Source organism: Cervus elaphus, chromosome 14, assembly GCF_910594005.1.
Source record: "Cervus elaphus chromosome 14, mCerEla1.1, whole genome shotgun sequence".
Classification (NCBI taxonomy): Eukaryota; Metazoa; Chordata; class Mammalia; order Artiodactyla; family Cervidae; genus Cervus; species Cervus elaphus.
In genome coordinates, this window is record NC_057828.1 from 68,700,230 (window position 1) to 68,727,838 (window position 27,609).

The following is a 27,609-nucleotide window of genomic DNA, read 5'->3' on the forward strand; positions in this document are numbered from 1 at the left end:
AATTAAAGAAAAAATGTTGAAAAACATGTGTCAAGTGTAATAACACAATATAAAAGTTTCATGTACTGAATTATGAAACAAATATTATTGGAAAAACCAATAGATCAAAGGAAAAATTCTTACAATTACCACAAATAGTTATATTATCTTTGGTAGAGCAAATCAAGACTTTTAAAAAAACAACAAAAAATCTAAAATGCCAGAGTATAAGAGGCAAAATTGCAAAACTATGCAATAGTCACACCTGCATACTATTAAACTATGCAAGTTTTAGAAACTAAACTTGGCTTCTAAGTATCTGTTTGAGTGCTGACTTATCTATTTGAACTTTTTTCCCCCATGAAGAGTACCCTCTGAATCTCAGAGGGTACAGAAGGTGTTGCTGACAATCAGTATCCTCAAAGTATTCATACTTACAGGATGAGTCAAAAACTATCAATCATAAAACTTACTCCACCAGTTTGAAACAGTGCTGCTGTCTATTCTCCACAAAGGGGTGGGGACAAGATAGAAATAACAGAGCCAACAGAATTAGAAAAGCTAGATTTTAAGTCGCAACCAATTCGTATCTCATGATGGCCCCTAAACGGGCAAATTACTTAGCTTCTGAGTCCTTTTCGATAAGTAAAATGGGGGAATAACTATACCGAGATCATAAATAATGATTACATAGTTGTGAGAAATGTTTATAAAAAGCAAAACACTGTTATGACAATCTATCATCAAAGATTTTAGAATTTAATTTGAAAGTACTGTCAATTTCTGATTGACATTTACATTTATGTTGCAATTCAGAAATAGAGTTCAATGCTATTGAAATTTTTATACTGTTGTTTTACTAGAAATGAGCAAGAATGGATAAAATATCCATCCATAACCTTTGTTATAACCAAAGAAATCTTAGCCCAGAAAAACAAATTTCTCTCCCTTTCCCCTTTTACTAGAAATGATCACCCAACTGCTCTGATGGACTGGTGGATGCCAGGAAACTATTTGATAAGGATGTATAATCCACAAACCTCAAAAATCTACATTATACCAACCAGTAAAATCAAAGTAATAATTAAAAAACAAGTGTCAAATCCAACTGATAACACAAGACAGATGACAGAAATTGGCCTCACTTCTGCAACAGCTAGCTTTTCGTTAGCTCCTCTCAAATCCTGAGTCATTGTGTTGATGATCTGTTCCTGCTTCTGAGTTGTTGCAGTGAGTTTCTGATTTCTCTCATGTAGGGATGTTATTTCTCGACGGTATCCTTCTACATTATCTTGAAGCATTTCATAACTTATATGAAAGAAAAATAATTCTGTAAGCAAATGAAATACTGTATCCTAGCTCAATTTCTTGAGTTTCACAAGAGCTTAATTTAATGATTGATAATATGAAAAATATGACATGCAATAATGTAAAAATCTTCATTCTTTTTTCTAATCTCCAGGTTTAGCAGTTCAGTTCAAATTCTGAATAAGCACTGTATGTCATGCTGAATTAACTTTTTAATCATACTCGTGTACAAGCATTTTTATCCTATTCAAAATAATGTCAATATAACGTTCATACAGGAAGAAACCCATCACAATGCAGTATGCAATTTAAGGTATTAATGCATGGTTAGTGACGGATTTTTGTCAATCCTTTTTTTCCCATCTATAATTCTTCATCTTATTGCTGTATGTGCTTATGTCTTACGTGCTTAAAAGCTTAGAAAGCTGCTAGCTAGAGATATCAACATGGGGGGAAAATGGTGCTTTTACTGGGATATCAAACTGTTGGAAACTACAGAGGCTGTGGTCATACTTGCAAGAACAGTCTGATCATGTAGTATACAAAGAAATAAGATTTTCCTAACTTGATAAACTGACAACTATTCAAAGGATCTGTTAACTACAGAATGAAATTTACTGTTATTCCTCTGCAAGTGACCAAAAAAGTCAATTTTTCCAAAATTAACTCTAGTGCCTGCTTCTCTTCTACCTAGACTAGAAAAGGCTGAATGAAAATTTCCACACTTCTCTTATCCTCCTTAATTAAAATAATTAAGTCCTATGGAAATAGTATGTCCTTTAATCTCAGGAAGGAAAAACAGACACATTCCTTATATGAACTTACCTGGACCCCTTAGTAACATTCACAGGAACCATTAATCAAAAGTGAAAAATGAACCCCTGTAACTTCTCAACCTGGATCAGAATCCACCAACAAAAGTAATATCACAAACTAACTCTCGAATTTGATTCCACTGAATATCAAGTATTTATATGTTTAGACTTAACTTTTGAAAAGAAAATTTACCGTTTAGAAGCAAAATCTAGCTGGGTAGAGATTTTGGTGTTTTGTGATCGCAAATCTGTGACTTGCTCCTGAAGTTTCTCAAGCTGCTCATTCTGCATTTTTTCATTATCTGCCTTTTCTTTTTTGTAGTTCTCAAAAATTTCCTGCAGCTAAATATTAGAGAAATTATTAGATGACAGTCCATGTTCTCAAAAATGTGACTCAAGATAAAGGTGTCAAGTTAGGGGTATTTTACCTGTTTAAGTGCAGCCTTAGCTTCTATAGCCTCTGCTGGCTCAATTACTGGAGCAGGAGTGGAAGCAGTCTGTGATGTACTTGAACGTTTTGGAGTTGACACAAGAGAAATATCATCCAAGCTTGAAGCTTCAGAAATGTAAAAGAATGATGTAACACCTCTTCACAAAATAACATCATTATCAGAAGTCAATAGGCTGACTTATTTAAATTATACCACAAGATTATAGAAATTATGAAACAAAGAACCCACTAAATAACTTACTAGAATTATTTATGACTTCTAGTTAAATAAAGTAATTTTTGCAGGCTAAATGTTAAAACGTAACAAAAATAAGTAATATAATTCATTGACTCTCAGACACATCCTTTGCAACAATGATCAGCATTTCTCTTACCTAAAATAATGGTGTATTTTAGAACTGATGATGTACAATCACTCATACATGGTAGCCACATTTGAAGTTATCATCATTAGAGTAGACATTGCTTATGTAGCAAAATCCATTCTCTAATATACATTTCAGAAATACTTCCCAGAAATACTTGGAAACTTTTAAGATAACATATAAAAACTCCTACCCTGCAAAGGAATGGCAACTCCCGTTGTCTGTGACAACAAAATTCGGTACATATCACGCTGACGAACTATAGAATCAACAAGCTGCATTTGATGTTGCCGTGATTCACGGAGTTGTTCCAATTCAGTGAGGGCGTTCTCAAGTTTGGCCTGAAGCTCAGAAATTCTGCAGGAAAATAAATCAAGTATATTTAACAGGACTGAGATTGAGAGGCAGTTATAATTTCTACCGTAAACTGACTAAGCATTTTATCACCTGTCATTAAGCATAGTATTTTCATCTCTCTTATCCTTTCCTTCTTTTGTTGCTATTTTAAGAATAGCTTTTAAAACCCCCACTACATAGGACTCAGGTACTCAACAAGGTCATCTGAAAAATTTGTTTGCAGAAATCAAACCAATTCCACTGAGTCCAAATCCCAATCTTCTTGCTTTCATAGCCATTCCTCCTTCTCTAGCAACAAAACCATTATTTGAAAAGATTCTTTCCTTTGAGTTATTCTTAAGTATCTTCTTCATGAAGCCAGGTCTGTTCCCCCAAATCTAGGCTGGGTCTCACACCTCTACACTCTCATGAAAGGCTTTTCTCTATTACTGCACAAATCACACTGAACTAAAATAATCTATTTATTGATCTTATTATCTATCTCACTTACTAACCATCTCATCCAAAAACTGGGGTCCTTGAGAGTAGAATTTTTCAGCAATATGGTTGCTTGATTTTATTTTTTTCTCCTAAATCACTATATTCCCAATATCCAGTACTGTTTAAAGCACACAAAAAGTTTTCAATAAATGTTTGCTGAATAAACCAAAGTAAGTCTATTGCTTACTTGGATGAAGTTGTTTCTTGTTCTTCTCTTTCTCTGGTTTCCCCAAGTTCCCGAAGGGCCACTAAGAGACGCTGGTTTTGCTGTTGAAGCTCTTCAATGTTTCTATAAGATACCAGATGCTGTGATATTACTTCAGATGAACTACTTATATCAGCAGAGCTTACTTCCTCATCACGGATTACATGGTTACCCCTCGCTTCTTCAAGTTCCATCAGAAGCACTCTAATCTAAAAAAAAAAAAAGAGTTTTAATATGTTATCAAATAGCATTGGTTGTGACTTTGGAAATGTTTAGAAGTGAAAATTTTCAAATGACAAGGTTACTTTACGAACACCTTCGACGGAGTATTAAATTATCTTAAAAAAACTAATTTTCAAGCTTATCATTTTAGATATTAAGAACTAAACAAAGAAAATCTTAATTGGAAAAATTATTTCTCATTTCTATGAAAAGTATGTAATGAAAATTGTAATTTTTAAAAAAGAAGTCAAATTATAATTCCAGAGGCATGGTTCCATTTTTGTAAAACAATGACCATATAAAACATTTAGATATATATACCCATTGTCTCTGTACACTTGCACTTGCATGCTTAGATATGTGTTACACAGTGGGGCAGAAGGGGAGCATGGGAAATAGATGCTAACTTCATTCATGTGAAATTTTTATCTATGTTTGTGTTTGTGTATTTGTTGTTGTTCAGTCATTCTACGTACAAAAATTAGGGTAAAATATATGAACAAAACAGATCTACATCTCCAAACTTAATCAGCTAAAAAAAAAAAAAGTGTTAGGGGAATGCACTTACAGATGCATATACAAAATAAGTGATTTTATTTCAGTAAAAACAAAGAATGCTTACGTATGTTCATATATGCTCACATGTATCTGTACACATAAGATGTGAAAGAATACACACCAGTCTGCTAACTCTCAGACTTGAACTGTGGGAAGATAACTCTTTTATCTTTAAATTATTTCATTAATTACAACCAGTTATCTTCAAACTGAAAATTTATCAAACGCTTAAAGAAAAGAAAAAAAGGAGGGGCTAAGAATAAATAATGACTAGACTGCAATTCATTTACAGCAGTTTTCTCAGTTGATGAGAATTTCATATGTACTAGTTCTATCTTACATACTTGGAAACAAACATTACTAGGCAGTCAGTTCAGGAAAAAACAAAATAAAACAGGAAAAGAAACAAAAAACTAACCTGTTGTGAAAGATCTTTTATTTGTACTTCCATTCTTTGATTGTCTCTTTCAAGCACAGATGAATGTTTATTGGCTTTATCTGTGTCCTCCTGCAATCGCTGAATCTCCTTTAAAATGAAGTCAAGTGAAAATTCTGTATTTTCTTCTAAGATGCATACAAATAGCAGTTACACAAATAACAAAAGTACACAGTGCTCAAATATCACAGTAATCAACTTATAATTTTAAAATATTCTATATAATATAGTAGCCTCTAAAGAGAAATTTCTTAAAAATACAAATACATTTCTTAATATTTCAAATAAGCTCAATATTATAATGTTCATCACTGTATGATAATGAAGGGGGTTCCCCCCAAGTTAACTGTGAATCAAAATGTTACAGCCACACCAAATCCATAGTATATTATCAAATGATGTTGGAGATCAAACAAACACTCTCTAAAAACTTTGTTACTAAGACAAAAACAAAGGACTGCATTACAGTGATAATCATTATTATACTATCTAGAAATAAGTATTAAAAGCAAAAAATGTTGGGTAAGACTTGGATTTATTAAAAAATGCATCGGGAACTAATTTTAAAGAATCAGCAACTAATGTCACAAGGCTGTTAAAAAAAAGAAAAATGGTAACATATTGCAGTAACGTTTGCATCACAGTATTATTAGGGATTTAGGGGCTTGATGTAAGCCCCTAAGCTCCGTTTTAAGGAGTCTGATGTAAGCACAAAGTATCTTTGAAATCTTATGTTTTATCTCCAATTCATATAAATTTTGCTTCCTAATGCACTGTTCTCACATAATACGTATTATTTCACAAAGTATGTATTGTTACAGATACTATACAAGTGAAAGATGGCTTATATTTATCCTGGTGTTTCAAGTGCCTCTGAGCACAATGCCTTCAAGGTACAAGGATAAACTAATTTCAGTAGGAACAAGTATGAGACAAAATGAAGCAGACAAATATTCATGAAAAATGGTTATGACACAAACCTACTAAGTTCAAACTGGGATCAATTAGGATGCCAAGGAAGAAAGTAACTTGGTTATAAAATTCTAGAAATCTGAGAAATAAGCACCACAGAATCTAGACTGGACATGATATATGTTATGGACAGAAGATTTGGCTACCAAAAAAAGATACTGAAATTATTTTTAAAGCTTTTGGAAGTTATGAAAAAAGTCTGTATTTATTACTATACCTGCACATTAGTGATGAATTAACAGGTTTTCCCACAGTGAACAGCCACTATTACCTGATTCTTAAGCCCTCCACTATACTACCTCCTCAGACAATAAGCTTCAGGTAAAACGCTCACTTTCAACAATGAGCAAGTCAAGCAGATCCAAAGGACCTCTTTTTAAACCACACCAGAGGGGCTGGGGTGTGTCTTAACGCCCCATATTCTCTCAAGGCAAGACTGCTAGACATGATTTGATTCAGGAAAAAGAGACCATTAGACACAATACACTCTTGATTTAAATTGACATCTAAATTGTAATAACAATAGCAATAAAATTTTAAGTCAAATTAAGGCACATTTGGGCTTCCCTGGTGGCTCAGATGGTAAAGAATCTGCCTGCAATGCAGAAGACTTGGGTTCGATCCCTGGGTCAGGAAGATCCTCTGGAGAAGGTAATGACTACACACTCCAGTATTCTTGCCTGGAGAATTCCATGAACAGAGGAGCCTGGTGGGCTACCATCCATGGGGTCGTAAAGAGTTGGACAGATTGAGTGACTAACACACACACACAAAACAGAGATTCATTTATACTATTCAGCACATACAAATTGATTTAACTGATTTCCTTCAATAAAATTTGTTTAATAACTCTCAAAGATTTCTCAGTAATATTAACAGCTGTATCTTAATAAAACATTGTGCACGTGTGCATGCTAAGTTGTTTCAGTAGCAGAGTAGTGTCCAACTCTTTGTGACTCTATGGACTGTAGCCCGCTAGGCTCCTCTGTCCATGGGATTCTCCAGGCTAGAATACTCGAGTGGGTTGCCATGCTGTTCTCTAGGGAATCTTCCCAATCCAGGGATTGAACCCGCGTCTCTTACATATCCTGCACTGACAGGCAGGTTCTTTACCACTAGCACCACCTGGGAAGCCAGCATACAAACACTCTTCTTAAACCAATATCTATTAAAAAAGAATCTAAAGAAATAAAGAATATTCTCAGACTTCCTTGGTACTTCTAATACACAGAGGAACAGTAACAAAATAGTGTATATGAAGATTTGCCAAATTGTGAAATGATATTTTTATAAAGGAGTTCTTTTTGACAAACAGCATTATCATATCCAGAGAGAATATCAGAACTGCCTGACAAAAAATGATCATTACTAAATTTAGAAAAGTTCTATTACAAAAAGAAATTGTGGCTATTTATCATCCACTAGAGAACCCTACAGAAAACATCCCAAATGTCTTAAAAAAATGCTAAAGGTTTTCAATGTTTGCTGAATAAAGATAAAACATTTTGCAATTAGAGATGTTTAATAATGCAATGACAAGCTTTAAAATATACAATTACCCTACTATTGAAAAAGCAATTAGCTTTAGAGGTAAATTCTTTATTTCTAAGAAAGAACCATCCTACTTAGTAAATTATTTCTCCTATGTATTTTTTCTACAGTTAAAATTTAGGAATGGAACTAACCTTCATAGCTTGTTCAAGCTTAACGGATAAACTTGCCACAGCTTTCTGTGCACGCTCATACTCCTCACGTTGGCGTTTCAAAATTGGTGCTTTGGCTTCAACTTCTTTCACTATTTCATCTAGATACTTATTAATTCTTTTGTTTTCTAGTTTCTCCAAAAGCAGCTGATCCTGAGTTTCCACATAAGCATTATACAGCTGAAAGAAGAGAGATCACTTGAAGCCAGGCATAATATAGCCTGTATAGCTTCTTTACAAACATCCATCAGCAATAACACAAGATGGAAATGTTTACTATGTGTTGCATAGAACCAGGAACCAAGAAAGCCTTCCCTAAAACGATCCATTAATCATTAAACAACAAGAATAAATTTTGGGGGTAGTAAGTGTCACAGAGGTCTGAACACTTTTGCTGATGGAAAACAACAAGATCTGAGACCACTCTCACCTCAGTTAGCTTCATGCCAGGTTTCACTATCTTGGCTACAGCTGCTGCAGTAGGAGACATGGCTGCCAGCTCCTCTTCCGACAAGACGGCCCCTGTGCCGACACGGAAATCTAGTGTACGTCTCGAAGATTTCAAACTAAAGCCACTAATGTTTCTTACAAAACAAGCAAGAAGTGACACCTACTGTACATCATGTATAAATTCCTATGAAGGCTTTAAAATATGACAACAAATAATCATGTAACACAATTCTAAAAACCATGCAGCATTAATAGTTAAAACAAACTCTTCTGGAAACTAACACACAATCATGTGTGATCAAATGGTACTTACACCTGAAAATAAGAGACACTATTAGTGAAGTTCAGCGAGGACTAACGAGGACTATGTAGGAAAGCTCTAGTATTTCTAGCCTTTAATAAGCCGTCTACTAACCCATACCTTTACGTTTTGTGGCAGAAAGCAGGTCATTTGCATTCTCTAATTCCTTCTCTAATTTCCTTATTTTCTCAAGCATTTCTTTTTCCATTCGATCTTTAGATTCTTCCACCTCTATGATATGTTCTTGAAATCCTTTACTGGCTAACAACATTATAGAGACAGAATAACCAAAAACATAATTAAAATCTTTGAGTTTATAAAATGTAATAGAATAGTCATCATTTTTCCCTTCAGCAGACAATATTAAATTCTACAGACGCTGTGGTTGGTAGTTATTACTCAATGGAAGCTCTTAATGTACTTATAATTCCTGAGGTGTGTGGCCTAGTGAATCTATTCCTTCTTTTGCTATCTCTTTTGTAAAAGTGGGGAACTAGGGGAACTCAAACTGTAAAACAGTGGCTCTAAGTATCTTTTTGGCTTAATATGATCTTAGATGTCTAGAACACAAGAAATAACTGGGAAAGATCATACATAAATAATTTTAAAAAAAAGCAAGTATAGAAGAAAAAAAATAGTTTAAAAAAAAGCAAGTATAGAAGAAAACCAAAGACTTTAAAAATAACTTAAAAAGTAAGACTTACTTATGGATTAAGACAGTACCCAAACTATAAACCCATATGTATTAATATTTATCAAAGTAAATGTTTCAAAAATGGAAGAAAAACTTCCTATTAGAAATCAGAATACATATAAGGCTATTAGATGCAAAAAACAGAAAAACATTAGATACCTATATTTTCAAATATACTATTTGCTGAAACAGAATTTAAAATTTGATCTACGAATCTTTCTTATATCAAATTTTGTCCCTAATACAGTTAATCTGACCTCTAAATCTACACAAGGGTAAAGAAAACAGTACCTTCTATCTAAAAACAAAACAATCTTCCCATAATTGAAGTGTCTTACCTTCTCCAGTTGACTTCAAAAGCCTGTGTAGCTGGTCCACTGCTCGGGTCAGTTCATTGCTCTTTGCCTCTGAATCATCAGCAGCACTCTAAAATTTAATCTTAAAGCAGTTACCCAATATCCATTAATGCAACATTAGAGTATGAAAATGTATGGTAGAGTACTTACCTTGTAAAGGTTAGAGAGTTTTATGTGAGCATTTAATTCATTGTGAAATTTCTCTTCCATACTAGCCTGCTGTTCCTTGGCCTGAAAAACAAAAACAAAACACCAAAAAACCAATTACAAGAGTCTCATTTGAACTGAATTTAGAATGCTTACCAAATGTCAAGATAAGAAATTCAGTTTTAAAAGTAAAGAGGTAAAGATTAAAACACCACTAAAATTAAAATCAGTTGTCTTGATAGTGATGAATTACCTTAAGAATAAAATATTTGATATTTTTATCTTAAAGCAGAATAGTTAAATGTCATTAAAATTAACCATACTTAATTTTAGATAGTACTTTAGGTGTGGTATACAACTGATTCTAGTGATTTTAGCCTAACTACAACATATAAAAGTGTTCTAGATATTTTATGGTGTTAGGAACAGTGCAAAACATGCAATCATTTTACAAATTAACAGGTTCTTGAGTGTTACAATATTTTCGTAAAAGAGACATTTTAAAGGGGTCAACTGTACCTCTTTCAGTTTGGTCAACAGATCCTCTACATGCTTTTGAAGATTCTCATTTGATGCTTTCAGGCCATTCATCTGTTCTTCCATTCTAGAAACCTAGAAACAAAAATTCAGAGTTGGGTGGGGGGTGGTGGTGGATACTGTATTAACTGAAATTAATTTGATACAAAGTTTCACTGCCAAGTAAAAGCAAAATAATCCCCACCTACCAAAAAAGCATTTTTTGGACCTCCCTGGTGGTCCAGTGGTAAATAATCTGCCTGCCAATGCAGGTGACATGGGTTTGATCCCTGGTGTAGAAGGACTCCACATGCCATGTGGCTGCTAAGCCTATAGGCCACAACTACTGAACTGACATTCTAGAGCCTGGGAGCGGCAAGCAGAGAGTGGCTCCCAACAAGCTGCAACTAGAGAAAGCTTGTGTGCAACAATGAAAACCCAGCATTCCCCCAAATAAATAATTATTAAAAAAAGCATTTTATATAAAATATGAATGCTTAAGAAAATGAAAAATAATAGTTCATACAAGAACATGTTTGAATTAAGCTCACAGAATCTAACCACCACTTCTTAAACATGTATCTTAGGAAAGATATACTATAAGACAGAAAATAGTAACAAAATTTATCAAAGAATACCTTAAGTTCTTTATTTAAATGCAATTGGTTAATTTTCTAGGCCAATTATTTATGTGTTATATCCTCCACATTTGAATTCCTAATCTTACAAAATATTTAATTAGGTATTCCACTACATAAATTTTTATAAGTTGGCACACAAACATAAGTTATAACCAACAACTTACTTTTTGGTAAGTTTACTAACTTACCTCCTCTTTTTTGTTTTCAAGATTACATTTAAGCTCTAGAATTTCATTTCCTTTTTCTCTACCGAGAGCCAGAAGTTCATCAGTTTTGGTTTTCAACTCTGTATTGAGCCAAGTATTCTGATTATGTAATAATTCCTTTTCTTGCTCCAAGCGCTTTTCTCGATACTAAGGAAATCCGAGAAAAAAAGGTTTATGGTCAAAGATTAATATATGGTTATTCAAAAGATTTTGTGTGTAGCTATGGGACACAAGCAGAATTTTATTTTACCACAGAAATAAGTATTTGCATGTATTCTTAACAGAAAACAGAACCAGATAAGCACTATGTGAAATTTAAATACCCCATAAGCAAAACAGTTCAATCAAAATTGTCTTAAAACTTAATCCCGAAAAAAAAACCAAAACCACCTTAATCCCGATAATAAAAAAATATAACTTTTAATTACTTTACAGATAATTTGCCTATACTTAAAATATAATTTAGGTGAGTTTAAAGCAAATGTTGTATTTTGTGCATGAGAAATTAACTTGTTTCTCACCTTAACAGAAACATCAGAAGCTTGAAGTTCATCCAGTTTTAACTGAAGCTCACCCTTTGTTGCATTGCTTTCCTTAAGTTTTTCATTTAGACGTTTAAAATCCTCTAGAAAGGTCAGAAGAGAAAGGGGAAATGATTAATTAATGTTCAGAGGAACCAAATATCAAAAATACATCTCTAGGAATATAAACATCTAATATAAGTAGTTCTCAACTCTACTATTTTAACTTGTTTCTGCCATGCTTAACCACAAATCTAATTTTAAATGAAGCCAAATTCATGCATCCAACCAAATATGCAAATTATAATGGTTATTTTAAATGTAGTATGTAAAGTTAAATATACAATATTAACACTAATTTCCTCATATTAACCAAAAACCTATTAAAAATTCACAAATTAGCCATTTCTAAGTTAAAAAGCAACTATACATATCAAAAATTTATACTTAAAACCAGCCAGGATATACACGTAATTTTTCTTATATTCCTTACATGAAGGTTTTTATGTGAAAACTTAATTTTATCTACCCACTAGTTGATCAAAAGCAACTTTTTTTTCTGAGACTAGTTGGCTAATTGATTATTATTGTATAGTAACATAAATATTTGAAAATTCTTTCTTTAGCAGAAATAAAATTTCTCAAAACTCTTAGAAAAAGAACCCAAAGTGAACTGGATACCATTAAACTGCTTAAGAGTCACTTAAATACATCAACTATATTATATATTATACTCTATATTCCTGCTTCTTAATTCCTTCAGTCTGCCCTTTCAAATATGGGCTCTCCTTTTAGATTCTTAAATTGAATGCTTATGGACAGCTTTTATCAGTAAGGATGCCTGTATAAAATGAAGGAGTTCAGCCTCTACAACAAAACATCTAAACGAGTTCCCAATTTTGATACTATAAACCATATTGTAGTACATAAACCTTGGTCCAAATTCTTTGAGATGATTTTCATTTGTGTATTTGTCTGTAGCACTCTTTAAGTACTCAGAATGATCCGATACATTACTCTGAAATCTACTCTGAGCTATAACACCAGCCAATAGAAATGGACTGGGCATTAAATCTTACCACTATTAGGAGAGAAAGGAAAGAGTGAAGTTGGAAGTTAAGGGTACTTCTTCATACCTGTTAAATATTCAAGTTCTTGAGACAGTCTCTCATTGGTTCTAATCAAGTCTCTTTTCTCAGCTTCCAATTCTTCCTTTGTCCGTGTAAACTGGCTCTGTCACAAAAAGGAGTAAGCATAATATATTTAAATAAGAAAATCAAACTGATCAATTATAAAGACATGAACATGGAATTGGCACTTTAATTATCATTAGCTGTGGTTTAAATATGCTTGATTTTCTTCCTCATGGCTTATACATCAAAAAGTTTAAAAATTACCCATAATCTCAACGCTTCTGTTCATATTCTAGATTTTTTAAGTTACTTTTCCTAGATTCACAAAAATAATTTCCCAGCCTGGATGGGAGTGGACTTTGGGGAAGAATGGATACATGTGTATGGATGGCCGGATTCCTACACTATTTACCTGAAAATATCACAATATTGTTTGTTAATCGGCTATATTCCAATACAAAATAAAAAGTTTAAAAAAAAATTTCCCATGTCACTTTCTAATCACTTGGAAGTGTCATATAATTATATAATTACTTCAGCAAGCCTTTATAGGAAACTAGGTTTACTTCTCATTTTTCTGTCATAAAATAAAACTTTGATGACTATCACTGCATCTTGGTTCAAATTATTTCTCAAGAAAAAGGCCCAGAAATGAAATTACTTAAAACCCTTAATATATTTTGAAAAATTACTTTGTAGCAAGACAATGGCAATTTATCTCAAGCCACTTATGCCAGTACTGAAGATTATGCTTAAATAAGGAGCAAGAGAAAAAAAGAAAAACCACTGTTAACATGGGGAGGTGAAAAATAATTATATCCTGTTACATCATCTGCATTTTTCCGATTATGAGGGAAGCAGAACAACATATCATATTGTTACTGGCTATTTGTACCGCTTCCTATGTTTTTAAAAACTACTTTGCCCATTTCCCCCCTTGAATGGCTTTCTTATAATTTGAAAGTAGTCATGTATTAAAGATACATATATGTAGTGTCATATTTTTATTGAGAAAATGGTTTTTCGTGATTGTTCTTTGTATGTAGAAAATTTTACATTTCTATTGAATCAAGTCTATCACTCTTTCCTACTATAAATACTTTATGTATTTCTTAACCTCAAATCAAAAGCAAATTTTTTAAAAAGCAATGGCAAGAATCTGAAGGTCTATCTGGTCAAAGAATCACTGGGTATGATCACTTTATTAAACAAACTGGCCTGCAATCCTTGTGATCACCATCAATCTGTTATTGTTAATCACCACTCTAAAGAAATGATGATCACTGTAGATTCACCCATCTCCCCAACTGCACTGAAATACTTGAAATAATGCCTGGGCAACAGTAAGCATTAAATAGGTAATTTCTAAAAGAATGGAAGGTAGGTAGGTAGTTAAGTAGGTGAGTAGATCTATGAATGCGTGGGCTTCCCTGGTGGCTCAGATGGGAAAGAATCTGCCTGCCACGTGGGAGACCTGGATTCAATCCCTGGGTTGGGAAGATCCCCTGGAGGAGGGCATGGCAACCCACTCCAGTATGCTTGCCTGGAGAATCCCCATGGATAGAGGAGTCCAGCGGGTTACAGTCCATGTGATTACAAAGAGTAGGAGACAAGGACTCCTAGGAGCAACTAGGCATATACAACCTGAATGTCTACCCTACTTACAAATTTATGGCATTTTAATTACAACGCAAAAAAAACCCGTTTTAAAATGACTTAAGAGCTACACAGCTAGTAGCAAATGTGTGGTTTTTTTTAATATCAAGTACTCATATTTTCCAATAAGTAAAAGCAATGTCCAATTAATCATTACAACATAAAATCCCACTAAGAAATTTAGGTATACACATTTTTGTTAGTAGCTTCTCCTAATTGAACATATTTCATCTTCCCACTGACTAAATGAACAACAAGCACAATTAGAACAGAAAAATTCCTCAAGTACCATGTTCACAATTAGCTTTATTCACAGGAATAACTATTACCTGAATGGCAATACTGCGATCCTGAGCAACTTCAAGTTCCTTGTTTTTCTCGGTAAGTGCCTTCAGTTGACTGTCTGGATAAAAGGAATTTTATGAATGTCACACACATAAGCTTAAAATCTGCAATGACAGCTTTTATTCAACTGTCACCCATACACACTTTGAAATTAAGAAACTGAATTTCAGAAAGGTTGATTTGTACAAAACTGCATTTCAAATTCCTTTTTTTTTCTTTTTTTGCATTTCAAATTCTTAAGTACAACCCAAATTGACTGCATTTCTAGTACAACTTTTTAAATATGCTATCCTGTTTCCAAAATCATATTTGCAATCATTCTAGCCAACATTCTTAGGAAAAAGTATTTGCAATTACTCATTTCCTTATTTTTCAATGACATCTAAGTCAATCATAATGAACTATATTTACAAATTTAAAAATTAAGTACAAAAAAGACAAAAATCAAGAGACCAAATAATATTTAAACCCATATAAAGTGTGTACAGAATACATCACAAGAATGGATAATTGTAATTCAGCTGGTTTATGTCCCTAAGAAGAGCTATGCTTAATACTGAATTTTCAGTCCTAGGATCTCCACCCATAATGTGTTACCTCCCCTGAGTTTCTCTTTTAAATGCATGTTGATAATTAGGAAGAATGCACTTTCTGAAATTTTCTTCCACTAAAACACATATTATGTACTAGTGATTTAATGAACAATTATTACTATTTCCAAGTTAAACAAATGGCTTGTCAAAAGAAGAAAAATCCTGCTAATTTAGTCTAAATTTTCAATATAGTTTTAATGCTATTTACAGCCTTCTAAACTTACAAATTCAGAATAAACTACAAAAACAAATAAAACAAAACAAAAAAACTGTACACCCCAGGAAAGTGTGTCTATCTAGGTTTATCCCCATCTTCTCCTCCCTCTCCCCTTCCCAGATTTCATATAGGAAGCTGTCATCAGTCATTTTCTTAAAATTTTTTAGCACTACTGCTCTACAAACCTTTTATTTTCCATGCCAAGATAAAACAATGTAGAGGTGATGAGTCATATACAGCTACTCAATAACTATACTCTCATTACAAATGCAAACATACCATCATATGTATATGTCACATTTTAAAAATGAGATGTGCCAAAATTAGCCAAAAAGAATTTCAACTCATACAGCCAGTGGGCATGGACTCAGTTAAGAAGACTAAGGCTTCAAGTTTTCTCTTGATTATTAGCTTTTTGCATTCCCAATCAAATTAAAATACAGCTGTATCTAGTAATATTATGATGTCCCTACTCTATAAGATCTTCCTACATTTGCTTTTTTTCTACTGCAAACAAAGCACATAAAACACATCATCTTCCAGATCTTATGTATTTTCAGGACTTAGTGATGTCAGAAAACTTATCATGAAGAAAACTGGCTGCTCAGCTTTCAAGGAAATTACACCTTAAAGCAGAAATTACATCCTTAGATTTAAAAATATTTATAAAAATTATAATGAGAGCTAAAACACAAATATTATAATGGAACTAATAGGCTTTAATTTTTCAACATAAAAATAATCAAGTCACTTTGTTTTTCAGTTGCACAGTGCTTTAGCCTTTTCAAAATGCTTTCATACATTTGACATATACAACTGTTGGAAGTAGACAGACAAGTGGTCCTAGCCATTTTGTAAACAATAAACACTATCACGATTTATATGATAAAAGAGCTTTTAACAGCAGTCAGAACTAGAACCCACACCTCCTGACCAACAAGCCCTGTACTCTTTCAATATCTTTACCGCTGAATGAAAAAAAATCCTAATATTACCATAAATTAAGAACAATCAACATTTTCATATACAGTAATTAAATATTTTCAAAGCGTCTAAAGGAGTAGCCAACCTCAATACCCCAAGGCTATTAGAAAGACATAATTAAATACTTACTGAGCTTCTCTAGCTCAAGCCGCAAGCTCTGACACTCTCGGGTTTCATTCACAAGTCTCTCCTGACTGTGGGACAGTCTCTTCTCAATCTCAAAGTACTGTTGTTCTACAGATGATTAGAGGAAAAAAAGAAAAAATCAAACACACACATGTACACTGTCAACATTGCTACTTATTTTTAATAACCTTGATTTTAAGATTTAGGACATAATATTGGAACCCACACTCCATATAAGAACGAATCTGAGTAAAGACAAATAGATCCAGTATCGTAAAGGACTTCAACACAACATTTCCAGTTGACTTATACGTATATGACAAAAGAAAATAAAGCCTGAATGGGGTTTCAACAAATAATTTTTATGTTTACTCCACAAGATTATGAAATTCCTCAAGGCTGGCAACATGTCTTATTTATCATGGTATTTCCCCCACACATCAACTGACTTCTTAGCATAAAGCAACCCCCTCCCCCAAAAAAATTAAATGGAGAAAAAAAATCATTTTGGTTAATAACCGCTTTGTTTTAAAGAGGCTTGTATTAAAATAGCCTAAATAACATCTGAACAGACAAAATAACTAAATTTATGTAAAAATATTTGTTAACTTTCCAAGGGAAGCAACTGATAACATACTGCTCAGCAAAGTATCAGTCACACAGAAGACATTCAATATTTATTGTGCAAATTAACAATCAGTGTTGGGATTCAGATAATTTTCAACATCAGTTCTGCTCGACAATTACAACTGTTTTGTTTTTTTAAACAAAAACTTACTTAAGGAGTTTCAATCCACTTAGCAAAACCAGTTACAATCCTCACCCCAACCTACCCCCAAAAAACTGGTAAACCAAGACACACAAACGGTTTAATTTTCAACATCAATTCTGTATCGACATTTTACCACTGGTAATTACTATGACCTTAATCTTTCTTAAACGTTGTTCGTCATTATATCAGCAACTTTCTTATTTGTGGGTTTACTACAGTTATTTGTAAACAGATCTTAATATATTCTCGATCAAACTTCAATTTTTAGAGAGAAGTCAGATATATTAAACATACTGCACGTCTGCTGTGCTTCCAGAGCTGTCTTAGGCACCTACTCGTTTTTTGTGTACATTTAGTTCATCACAGCACCAAAGCGACACAGTCAGAACAAACGCAAGAAGTTATCAATTAGCCATAGGCCTCTGAACATAGACTACTAGAAAACAGAAAAACTACTGTCATTGAACATGCAACAGACAGACAGGCTTAGAAGAGTCAAGAATCGCACACTCTCAGAGACTCAAATCACCACAATGGGTTTGCTGGACAACGTTAGCTTTTCCTAAATGAGACCACTCTAATTACAAAGAAAACGAAACTCCAATGTAGAGTCAGAGTTAAAAAACAAAAAGGCTCTTTCGTATCAAACCGGGAGAGGGGGTAGTTGAGAGAAGGCCTACGGTGCCCACCGAGCCGGGGAAGCGATGCCACCAGGGAAGCTGTGGGCAGAGCGAGCTTGCAAGGGGAGACCAGCCATCGCTGTGGAGTCGGGCCCAGAAAGCAGGGCGGGAAGAGCGCCGCACTTACCGCTCTCCACCTTAAATTTCTCGTGCCGTCCCTTCAGGCCGTCGATCTCGGACTGCTGGTCAGCAAGGAACTTCTCAAGTTTGTTCTGGACGGACTTGGGCAGCTTGTTCAGCTCCGTGCGCTCCAGGACCTGCTGCAACACCGCCGCCATGTCGACTGGGCCGGGGACCGCGGCAGCAGCGGTCGACGCGGCAGAAACGGAAAAGAAAGGCGAAGACCCAGAGGACCCAGAAGCCTGGGCGGCCGCCTCGACCTCCTCACCCGGTGGCTCGCGCGCGCCCGCCCGCCGGAGACTCCCGCGGCGGGACCCTGGGAAATAGAACTCTGTGTTAGCCGCGGCACTAGACGCGCCACAGCGCCCGCGCTCGCAATGCGCGCGCAGCCGCCGGAAGCTGTGCACCCTGGGAATCCGAGTTCTGAGGCAGCCTCTGACCCTGTTCTTGCAGGCCGCAATCCAGCTTTCTCTCACCCTCCTCTCCGCCCAGCTTCAAGCAGCGCAGGCTTCTGGGAAACGTAGTTTTTTCCAATCCCTTCCGTGAGTCCTATGCCGCACCACCCATTTCACTTCCTTCTTTCACCCCCGGCCCCCAACTCTCGCCTGCGCGTGGACCACTCCTCCGCGAGGTGGCGCCACATCGTACTCGTCAACGCACATTCCTCCCCGAAGAGCAAGGCAACCTCACCGTCAAAGCTTCGGGATGCCATGGGTCGTCCTCTTTGGCGGTTTCTAGATACTGAGCCACTAGAGGGCATCGGTCTTGGCAGGGCCAGACAACAGGCACTGGGCTACTGCCACGCTCTCAATGGCGCCCAGAAGGGGGCGGGGTGGCGACCGCAGTAGCTTTGGCTGAGGTGCTGCTTGGGTAAAAGCTGGGGCGGGGGGGGGGGGGGGGGGGGTTGTCAGCTGACGTCATCAATCCGCGTCACCTGACTCCAGAGACCCCGGGTTTGGAGTGGGAAGTGAGGTGAGGGAAGTCCGTCGCTTTCTGATGAATTCACTGACTGTGGAATTGGGACCGGACGGGCACCTGGTCCCTGGAGGCTTACACTTACACACTAACCCCCTCCTCTGTCAGGGGATCTGACAGTTCGTCAGATTTGCCTGCCACGTGTGCACAGTCTGAGTACAGGTGAGTCAGCTTGAGGGTGGAATTCATGTGTGTGTGTGTGTGTAATGTGTGCACTCGGACACAGCTGCCTTTTCAAGGAGGAAAAGAAAGGGACAGACTGTAAGAAACATATGGACGGACACTCCTACACAGCACAGATCCCGTTTGGAGACTTGTCTTACTTAGGTGTTTTTGTTTGTTTGGGGTGGCAGGGGTGGGTAACAGTGATTTAACAGAAACGTAAGGAGTTCCGTTTATTTCCAGGAAGAAACCAAGAGGAGTTTGAGTGTTGCTTTTATTTGTATGTTCTAAGGTAACATTGCGGAAAATGTTGCCTTGTGTTTATATTGTTAAATTGAAAAACTATCGGAACAGAAATTTTTAAACACATTCTTGAAAACCATTTCTCCTGACACCGTAACAGAACAATTTGTTTCCAGATTGTAATTCGATGGCTTCTAAGCTGAATCTGGGAATTGTTGCATGTTTGATTATTCTTGAAAAGAATTTGCTAAATTCTTTATTGAAAATGAAGCATTCCTAATATCGTACTCCCACCTTTGAGAATACCAGTAAGGAGCTTCATTCAGATTTCTTTCCCCTCAGATATTCTGTGTGTGTTAGTCACTCAGTCGTGTCTGACTCTTTGTGACCCAATGAACTGTAGCCCACCAGGCTCCTCTGTCCATGGAATTCTCCAGGCAAGAATACTGGAGGGGGATGCCATTTCTTTCTCCAGGGGATCTTCCCGACCCAGGGATGGAACCCATGTCTCTGGCTTGGCAGGCAGATTCTTTATCACTGAGCCACCTGGGAAGCCCGTATTATATCCTAGGCCCACAATATCATCATTATTGATCTACTATTTGGAAAACACCGATGTTCTATACTTGAACTTAGAGAATTCTAAAATTAGGTTTTCAGACCTGCTATCATCCAAATTCTTTATTTTGAAGACTAGCAAACTAGAGTTCAAGAAAGTTGAATGGTTTCAATCAGCTTTTGAACAACTTCTAAAGCTTCTACTGATATGCAGCATTTCAGGAAAAATTGAACTGTGTAAGAGAAGATCTGCATTTTTAGTATTACCCTTTATTACAGTATGATTGGCAACATTTAAAATATTTGAAGGAGCACTAAAGGAAAAAAAATATCCAGCAGTCAACTAGATTTCATAACCCAAAGATTCTCATCTTCCTATTCCATTCAGTTTCTTACATATTAACATGGCTAGTATATGATACTAGAAAAAGGAAGATGAAAAAATTACATATCATAACCTTGGAGTGACTACCATTGTTATTTCTTGTAAGAATTAAGAATTATTTAGGGCAGAAAGAAAGGAGTAGAATAGCATGAGAAGTAGAAGAGAGTTTAATACACAGAGTTGCATACCTTAAGGTGCTAAAAGTGAAAAGCTCCTTAACTTTATAAAGGCACTAATGATAGATAGTTCTAGATTTAGCAAATATATGTGCACATCTGAGAGCTAGGAAGAAATTTAATGCATTTTGAGACAAAACGACGAAAAAAAAATAGATGATCTAATAGGTCATTTCAAACCAGAACCAATTCTCTGGGCTTTAGTTTTAGAATAATGCAAAATCATTGTGACTGGCAGTTTATTTTACTGGTGTTAGATAAGACACCCCAGCACATCTAGAATTGCCTGGGCTTTGTTGCCCTGAATAAGATTGGAATTTCTTTGCAGGTAATGACTGTACCTATATTCAGAATGTTGCTACTGTTTCTTCAGAGTCTCTATGGCTCTTTTTAGGTTTTTGGAATCATGTCTTTTTTTTTTTTTTTCTGTGTACATGTGTGTGTGTGTGAATATTAAATGTCACCATATGTTAAATACTTAGAACAATGCCTTAGACGAGTGAAAGCTCTGCATGTTTTTGTTATTATTACTTTGCTTTTGTTTACTTCCATCATTCTAGTTGTATTCTGAGTCACTCAAGGGCAGAGACCAAGTATTATCACCTTTGTGCCATCCCACGTTAGTACAGTTTTTAGCACATAGTAGGTCTGGCACCCCACTCCAGTACTCTTGCCTGGAAAATCCCATGGATGGAGGGGCCTGGTAGGCTGCGGTCCATGGGGTTGCTAAGAGTCAGACACGACTGAAGCAACTTAGCAGTAGCAGGTCTCCATAGTGTGCTTCTTGAATGCATACATTTGATTTTCTTTACCTCTCATTGAGCAACTCAGAAATTATCATCTTTTCTATTTTAGAAACTAACACAGAGAGGCTCAGCAGTAAATTACCAAAGATGATACAACCAAGGAGTGGTCGATTTAAATAAGAAATCTGGTGTGTGGCTTAAGCTTAGTGTTCTGTTTATCTGAGATATATGAGTGATAGTCGCTCAGTCATGTCCAACTCTTTGCAACCCCATGGACTATAGCCCACAAGGCTCTTCTGTCCATGGAATTCTTCAGGCAAGAATACTGGAGTGGGTTGCCATTTCCTTCTCCATATCTTCTAAGATAGGAGAGTAGGCTTATTGCTCATGTCAACTGTAGTTGATTGGAAGTCATTTCTTGCAACTCTCTGTTGAGAATTAGAACTTTGCAAGAAAGAGTACCCTATTGAGTAAGCAGTCACTGTAAGGTTTGGGATATTGTCAGGTTAGTACAGTTTCTCTATATTACCCCAATGAGAAAAGTCATTGCAAATTCTTGTTTTTTCCTAAACATGCTGTATAATTTTTTCTTGTAATTTAGGAAGTTGAATTAGTTCTTAATAATGGGAAGAACCTACATTGTAGAAGAGGCTGTTGGCCAGTATCTTTCAAACATCAATCTCCAGGGAAAAGCTTTTGTCTCTGGCCTTTTAATTGGACAGGTATGTATCTTTTCTTCTGCATCTATTGATGAAACTAATTTGTTTACTTTAAAGTTAAAATATTCTGTTTAATAGTAAACCCAATTTAGATGATGGAGGGATATAATGAAGAAGAATGTAACCCAGGTTTGCTCAAGTCAGAACACATTCCCTTTTGATAATGTGAAAGTAACTTATAAGGTAAAAACTCCAAAATTAGGATTTTACTGACCAGGTTATTCATATTTCATTGTCTTTTCAAAGTGATTTTTACTCCCCTCTAATCTTTAATTCCAGGTTGTCCAATTCTTTACAAAGTAGCTTTTGACAGTTTTATTTTGAGTTTGTCTTATCTCAGACCTGAGGTACAGGTCATATATTTTATTACGAACCATGGTACCCATTAACTGAATTTTTTTTTTTTAATATTGATTCAATGGAGAGGGAGAGACGGGATTGGAGAAATTTGGAAAGTAGAAATTTATTTTCCTCTTAGAGTTAAATCTTAAAAAGCAACACAAAGTGGAACAACTGTTTGAAGAATTACTTTAAAAAGCATAAGCACCCACTGATTTTTTATAATTGGTGGGAGGAAGTGTTAATCAGCAGGGAGGACTGTCAGCAGTGCGCAGCAGTGAACAGAGGAGAGTCGCACAGGTCACCAGCTGCTTCCATCTTCACTCTATTTGGGGAGAGTGTACTGTGCTCCAAGGATTGATTTTGAGGCCTAATAACAAATAAAACTCTGTTGGGACGGGTCTCTTCCTGGATATTTTAGCATGATGCTTTAGAACATTCAGGTTGCATAATTAACGTTCCTTGTTCTGACTCTGTGCACATTCCCAAGCTACTTTCTCTTATAATTGGATGTCCTGTGTTGTCTACTCGGAGAAGGCAATGGCACCCACTCCAGTACTCGTGGCTGGAAAATCCCATGGACAGAGGAGCCTGGTAGGCTGCAGTCCATGGGGTCGCTAAGAGTCGGACATGACTGTGCGACTTCACTTTCACTTTTCACTTTCCTGCATTGGAGAAGGAAATGGCAACCCACTCCAGTGTTCTTGCCTGGAGAATCCCAGGGACGGGGAGCCTGGTGGGCTGCCGTCTATGGGGCCACACAGAGTCGGACACGACTGAAGCGGCTTAGCAGCGGCAGCAGCATGTTGTCTACTTAGAAAGAATGCACTCTGCAGAGGATTTATGTGCTCACACCGCTTCACAGTATTCTTGTTTTTCAACATCATTCTGATTGAGTTTAGTTAGTGTCAGTGCAGCCCCGAGAGACAGGTCTCATTGGAAGAATTTTCACAAATCTGATTTCTCATAAGACAGGGCAGACCCAGCACTGTTCACCCAGGTACTACCGACTCATGAGGCTTCTCACCAGACAGCCAGATGACCTCTCTGGCTGAAATTCTTTTAGATTCAGGTTACTTAACATCTATTATGGGATTCTTTTTGTTAGAAACCTTTTATTTAAGGATCTTTACTTCCCTTTATTTTAAAAATTGAAGGAAAGAAAAGTCTTAGAGAAAGATATAATCAGTAAAGGTAAAAGGTCAGGGAGAAATACCTTCTTCCAGACTTGCCTTATTGCAAGTGGGCCATTTCTTAGCAAAACCACCGTCTCACATGTAAGTCGCCCACATTTTAGGGAGAATTCCACTCTCTGTTCATGTAGCTTTTTCATTCCTGCCAGTATTCTACTTGCTTCTTCTTTCTCTTTTTTCCAGGTTCATCACAGTTCTCTCCTTCCCCTCAAGCTTTCAGGCTTGCCTGTTTCCTATTCTCAGAGTCAGTTTCTTTTTCAAAATCATAGATTTTATGAAAGCAAAGAGTTTTCTTAATCAGTGCCTACCTGTTCCCAGTGTTCATTTCAGTGTAACATTCTGAAAATAACTTTTATTGAAATAACATATCTTCAATTTTTTTTCTGTTCCAGGTTAATACTAACAATTAAGATATCAGGTCACGTGTGAGGATAACATCATGCTACCTTGTACTTTTACTCTTTCTTTGTAGGAGATTTTCACTATAATGACATTGAGCTAGTAAATTTCCCCCAGTTTTATCTTTAGATTTCCCACTTTTGGTTAGCATTTAATTGCTGTTAAAACTGAGAAATATCAATCTAATAACACTTTGGTTATCTGTCCTACACCCCCTTTGTTTTTCTGTGGACCACATGAGCAAGTTCCCCACTGCCATTGTTTCAATGAAAGTGAGACGCACAAGGTCATTTCTGACTTTATTTTCCAGGGATTTTCTATTTATTGAACTACCTAATCTGTTGAGATTACTTAGAAAATAAATATAATAGCTAGAAAATTGAGCAAGCATGTCATCTTTTATATGCAGTTTATGGGACTTTCTTGGTGGTCCAGTGGTTAAGAACCTGCCTGCCAATGCCAGGGGCAGGGGTTTGATCCCTGGTCCAGGAAGACCCCACGTGTCACTGAGCAGCTAAGCCCGTGCGCCAAACTGCTGAGCCTGCGCGCCAGAGCTCGTGCTTCGCAGTGAGAGAAGCCGCTGCATTGAGACGCCTGTGCACCGCAACTAGAGAAAGCCACGCACAGCAGGGGAGACCCCGCGCAGCCACAAATAAATAAATGCATTTCTAAAATGCAGTTCTTTCAGTCATCTAGGAAGCCATTTTAAAGGACCACTACATGATTCATATTCATGATGCCAAATAAATAAGGAGCTGGTATTAAATATACTGAAAGATAAGACGTGAGGGAAGTATTCTAGGGCTGTCCATCAAAGTTGGTTTCCCTGTAGATTCACTCCGTTATAATACAGGTATTGACCATTTAAGCTGCTACAAACATTGCTCAATTTTTGCATATCATGAAAACTTTGCATTCCTCGGTGACATTTCCCTCTAGTAAGCTTTTCTAATTTGTTTTTTAAGTGTTCCTCACAAAAGGATTATGTGATTCTTGCCACGAGAACACCACCCAAAGAAGAGCAGAATGAGAGCCCCAAACATTCCAAAGCCAAATTGGATAGCTTGGATGAAGAATGGGCCACAGAACATGCCCACCAGGTCATCATGTTTGTCTCTTTATATAGTTAAGTTTGTGTTTACTAATAAAATAAAAGTACTTTATTCTCAGGTTACTAGACTAAGATTTCAGAGTACTCATTCTTAAGTTTTCAAAACTTGAGTAGTATACCAAAAATTAGGAGTATTTTCTGCTGTGTTTTGTTCACAATTATATTTTTTTGTTTTTCATTACTTGTATCTAGTTTTAAAAAAAGCATTTTCTTACTTGGAGTTAAGTAATTCACCCAAGATTAGTATAACAGGTAGTGAAACTGGGATTTGAACCCAGGCAGCATGACTTGAAAACCTTTGATCTTATTATGCTATGCTTTTCCATTGTTGAATTTTATCTGTTGTGTTTTTTAATTTAGCTTATTTCCAATTTTTCTATACTTTAAAATAATACTAGTTATTGATAACATTGTTGCTGGTCAGATTGTTCTAAAGACTTAAGCTAGGTACTGAGAAAGTAAAATGATGGTTAAAATTTTTTTTAATGTCCTTAGAATTTATATTTTAACTCAAGTGAAAAACATTATTACCAAATGAGATTAAATAGAACAGTATTATAGGAGTATAGAGTAGGGGATGATCAAATATCTATAAATGATTGGATTCAGACAGCTTCACAGAAGACTCTGAACTTTAAAGATGAATAGGACTTTGCTAGTAGAAGTCACGGAGGACATTGAACGCACAAAGATGTGGATAAGTGACCCAAAGGCATGAAATTTAAAGGTGTGTTAGAATAGCAGGCAACTGGGTATAATTGAAGCATGGTGTATATTAAATAATGTGTTTAAACTTAAGCTTGTATGGGGCCACTTTATGGATGGTTTGAAGTGTCAGTCATCCTGGGAAGGGAGGAGTTCATTTGGGAGCCAGTAGCTCTGTGGTAGACTTTCAGAGCTCCCTCTTTGGAGGATTGATCTGCCAATAATTGAGAAAGTAATTTCAGTGCCTTGGTACAGTGTAAGTGGAGAGTAGGGAGACTGGAAAGAGAGCAGAACACATGATTATGGTAATAGTTCAAGAAAAGGTGACATTATCTGGTGACTAGACCCTTCAGCTTCATGAAGACAAGGGTCATGACTCTTTTGTTTATGGCTGTATCCTTAGAGCCAAACATAGTATTCCCATGGTTTATGATGAGAACATCAAAATAAAGGGTAAGTGAATGGATGAATAAACAAACTAATGCAGAGGGCTAAACTTTGTTGCCAAAACATTTCAGAGAAAGAGCTAGCATTAAGATGATTAAGTGACCAACTAGACTGGCGGTAAAGAGATTATGAGAGCAGAAGAAGGTTACTGAGACTTTTCCACGGTGTCCAGGAAAGCGGTTTTGCCGTTACACAAAGAAGAAACAGGTTTGGGGTGGGTGACAGGAAATGATGAGTAAATTCACTTAAAAGTGAGTTGGATTATATCATCCAGTGAACAGTGTTAAAATAAGGTAAAAATAGAATTAGTTCCTTGTCCATTTAGCTTTAAATCTTCAAACACACATACTTATTTGTCTGCATTTATTTTGGGAGGTAGTATATAGGGTTTTTTTTAATCCGTTAAATATTTAATATGATCTAATGAAGTATTAAATATTTAATGGATAAGAAGATCTATATGCATCTATACAAACATAAAATTTATAGGGCAAAGTGTATAGCCTTTTTGCCTCTAGAAAGAAATGGTTAATTTTATTTATTTATTTATGATTTTGAAAAGATATACAGGTTCCCCATGCTAAATATGAAAATTTCATTCCTTTTGTAGGTCAAGCTTGTGTCTCTGTAGTATTCAGAGTTTGTGAAATCAGAGGGAGCTATCAGCAAACGTGCTGTGTGCTTGGTTGTCAGTCATGTCTGACTCTTTGCGACCCCGTGGACTGTAGCCCACCAGGTTCCTCTGTCCATGGAATTCTCCAGGCAAGAATGCTGGAGTGCGTTGCCATGCCCTCCTCCAGGGGATCTTCCCCACCCAGGGATCAAACCCAGCTCTCCCACATCAGCAGACATAATACAAATATATTAGGAGTTAGATTATGGTATCTAATTTCTGAAGACTTTGAGTATACATTAAGTACATAAAAGATAACCAAAGCACTCTGACCTCTGAGTTTAGCTGGTAGAAAGCAATACCTGTGGCATGAGGAACTAGCCACAATCATGTGGAAGGACAATCATATTATAAAGGACAAACTGGTAGTACGTGTCAAAATCCTGAAAAACATGTATAACTTTTCAGCCTTATTATCCACTTTAAGAGATTTATTATAAGCAGATAATCCTGTGGACGCAGAAACTTG

The 27,609-nt window shown here is 36.1% G+C and overlaps 2 protein-coding genes across 5 annotated transcripts in view; one reads left to right on the forward strand and one right to left on the reverse strand.

The window, feature by feature from the left end:
- The window catches only part of TPR (translocated promoter region, nuclear basket protein), a 69,083-nt gene extending 49,919 nt beyond the window's left edge, over positions 1 to 19,164 (reverse strand). For both annotated transcript variants that reach the window (XM_043922812.1, XM_043922811.1), the window contains exons 1-19: positions 19,000 to 19,164; positions 18,317 to 18,625; positions 16,741 to 16,845; positions 14,802 to 14,875; positions 12,820 to 12,916; positions 11,684 to 11,787; positions 11,145 to 11,309; positions 10,319 to 10,411; positions 9,803 to 9,883; positions 9,635 to 9,722; positions 8,723 to 8,863; positions 8,282 to 8,373; positions 7,834 to 8,031; positions 5,159 to 5,266; positions 3,943 to 4,169; positions 3,112 to 3,275; positions 2,531 to 2,658; positions 2,296 to 2,444; positions 1,125 to 1,287 (exon numbers count right to left, since the gene is read on the reverse strand). In XM_043922812.1, the coding sequence (XP_043778747.1) occupies positions 1,125 to 1,287; positions 2,296 to 2,444; positions 2,531 to 2,658; positions 3,112 to 3,275; positions 3,943 to 4,169; positions 5,159 to 5,266; positions 7,834 to 8,031; positions 8,282 to 8,373; positions 8,723 to 8,863; positions 9,635 to 9,722; positions 9,803 to 9,883; positions 10,319 to 10,411; positions 11,145 to 11,309; positions 11,684 to 11,787; positions 12,820 to 12,916; positions 14,802 to 14,875; positions 16,741 to 16,845; positions 18,317 to 18,625; positions 19,000 to 19,069 (2,556 nt within the window). In that variant the 5' untranslated portion in view covers positions 19,070 to 19,164. The remainder of the gene's footprint in view (positions 1 to 1,124; positions 1,288 to 2,295; positions 2,445 to 2,530; positions 2,659 to 3,111; positions 3,276 to 3,942; positions 4,170 to 5,158; positions 5,267 to 7,833; positions 8,032 to 8,281; positions 8,374 to 8,722; positions 8,864 to 9,634; positions 9,723 to 9,802; positions 9,884 to 10,318; positions 10,412 to 11,144; positions 11,310 to 11,683; positions 11,788 to 12,819; positions 12,917 to 14,801; positions 14,876 to 16,740; positions 16,846 to 18,316; positions 18,626 to 18,999) is intronic.
- A 57-nt stretch (positions 19,165 to 19,221) lies between these two features.
- Positions 19,222 to 27,609, forward strand: part of ODR4 (odr-4 GPCR localization factor homolog) — a 36,906-nt gene continuing 28,518 nt past the window's right edge. The window contains exons 1-3 of one of the 3 annotated variants that reach the window (XM_043922819.1): positions 19,222 to 19,446; positions 22,156 to 22,276; positions 25,170 to 25,304. In XM_043922819.1, coding sequence (XP_043778754.1) covers positions 22,178 to 22,276; positions 25,170 to 25,304 — 234 coding nt within the window. In that variant the 5' untranslated portion in view covers positions 19,222 to 19,446; positions 22,156 to 22,177. The remainder of the gene's footprint in view (positions 19,447 to 22,155; positions 22,277 to 25,169; positions 25,305 to 27,609) is intronic. The other 2 variants (XM_043922817.1, XM_043922818.1) reach the window with 2 other exon arrangements.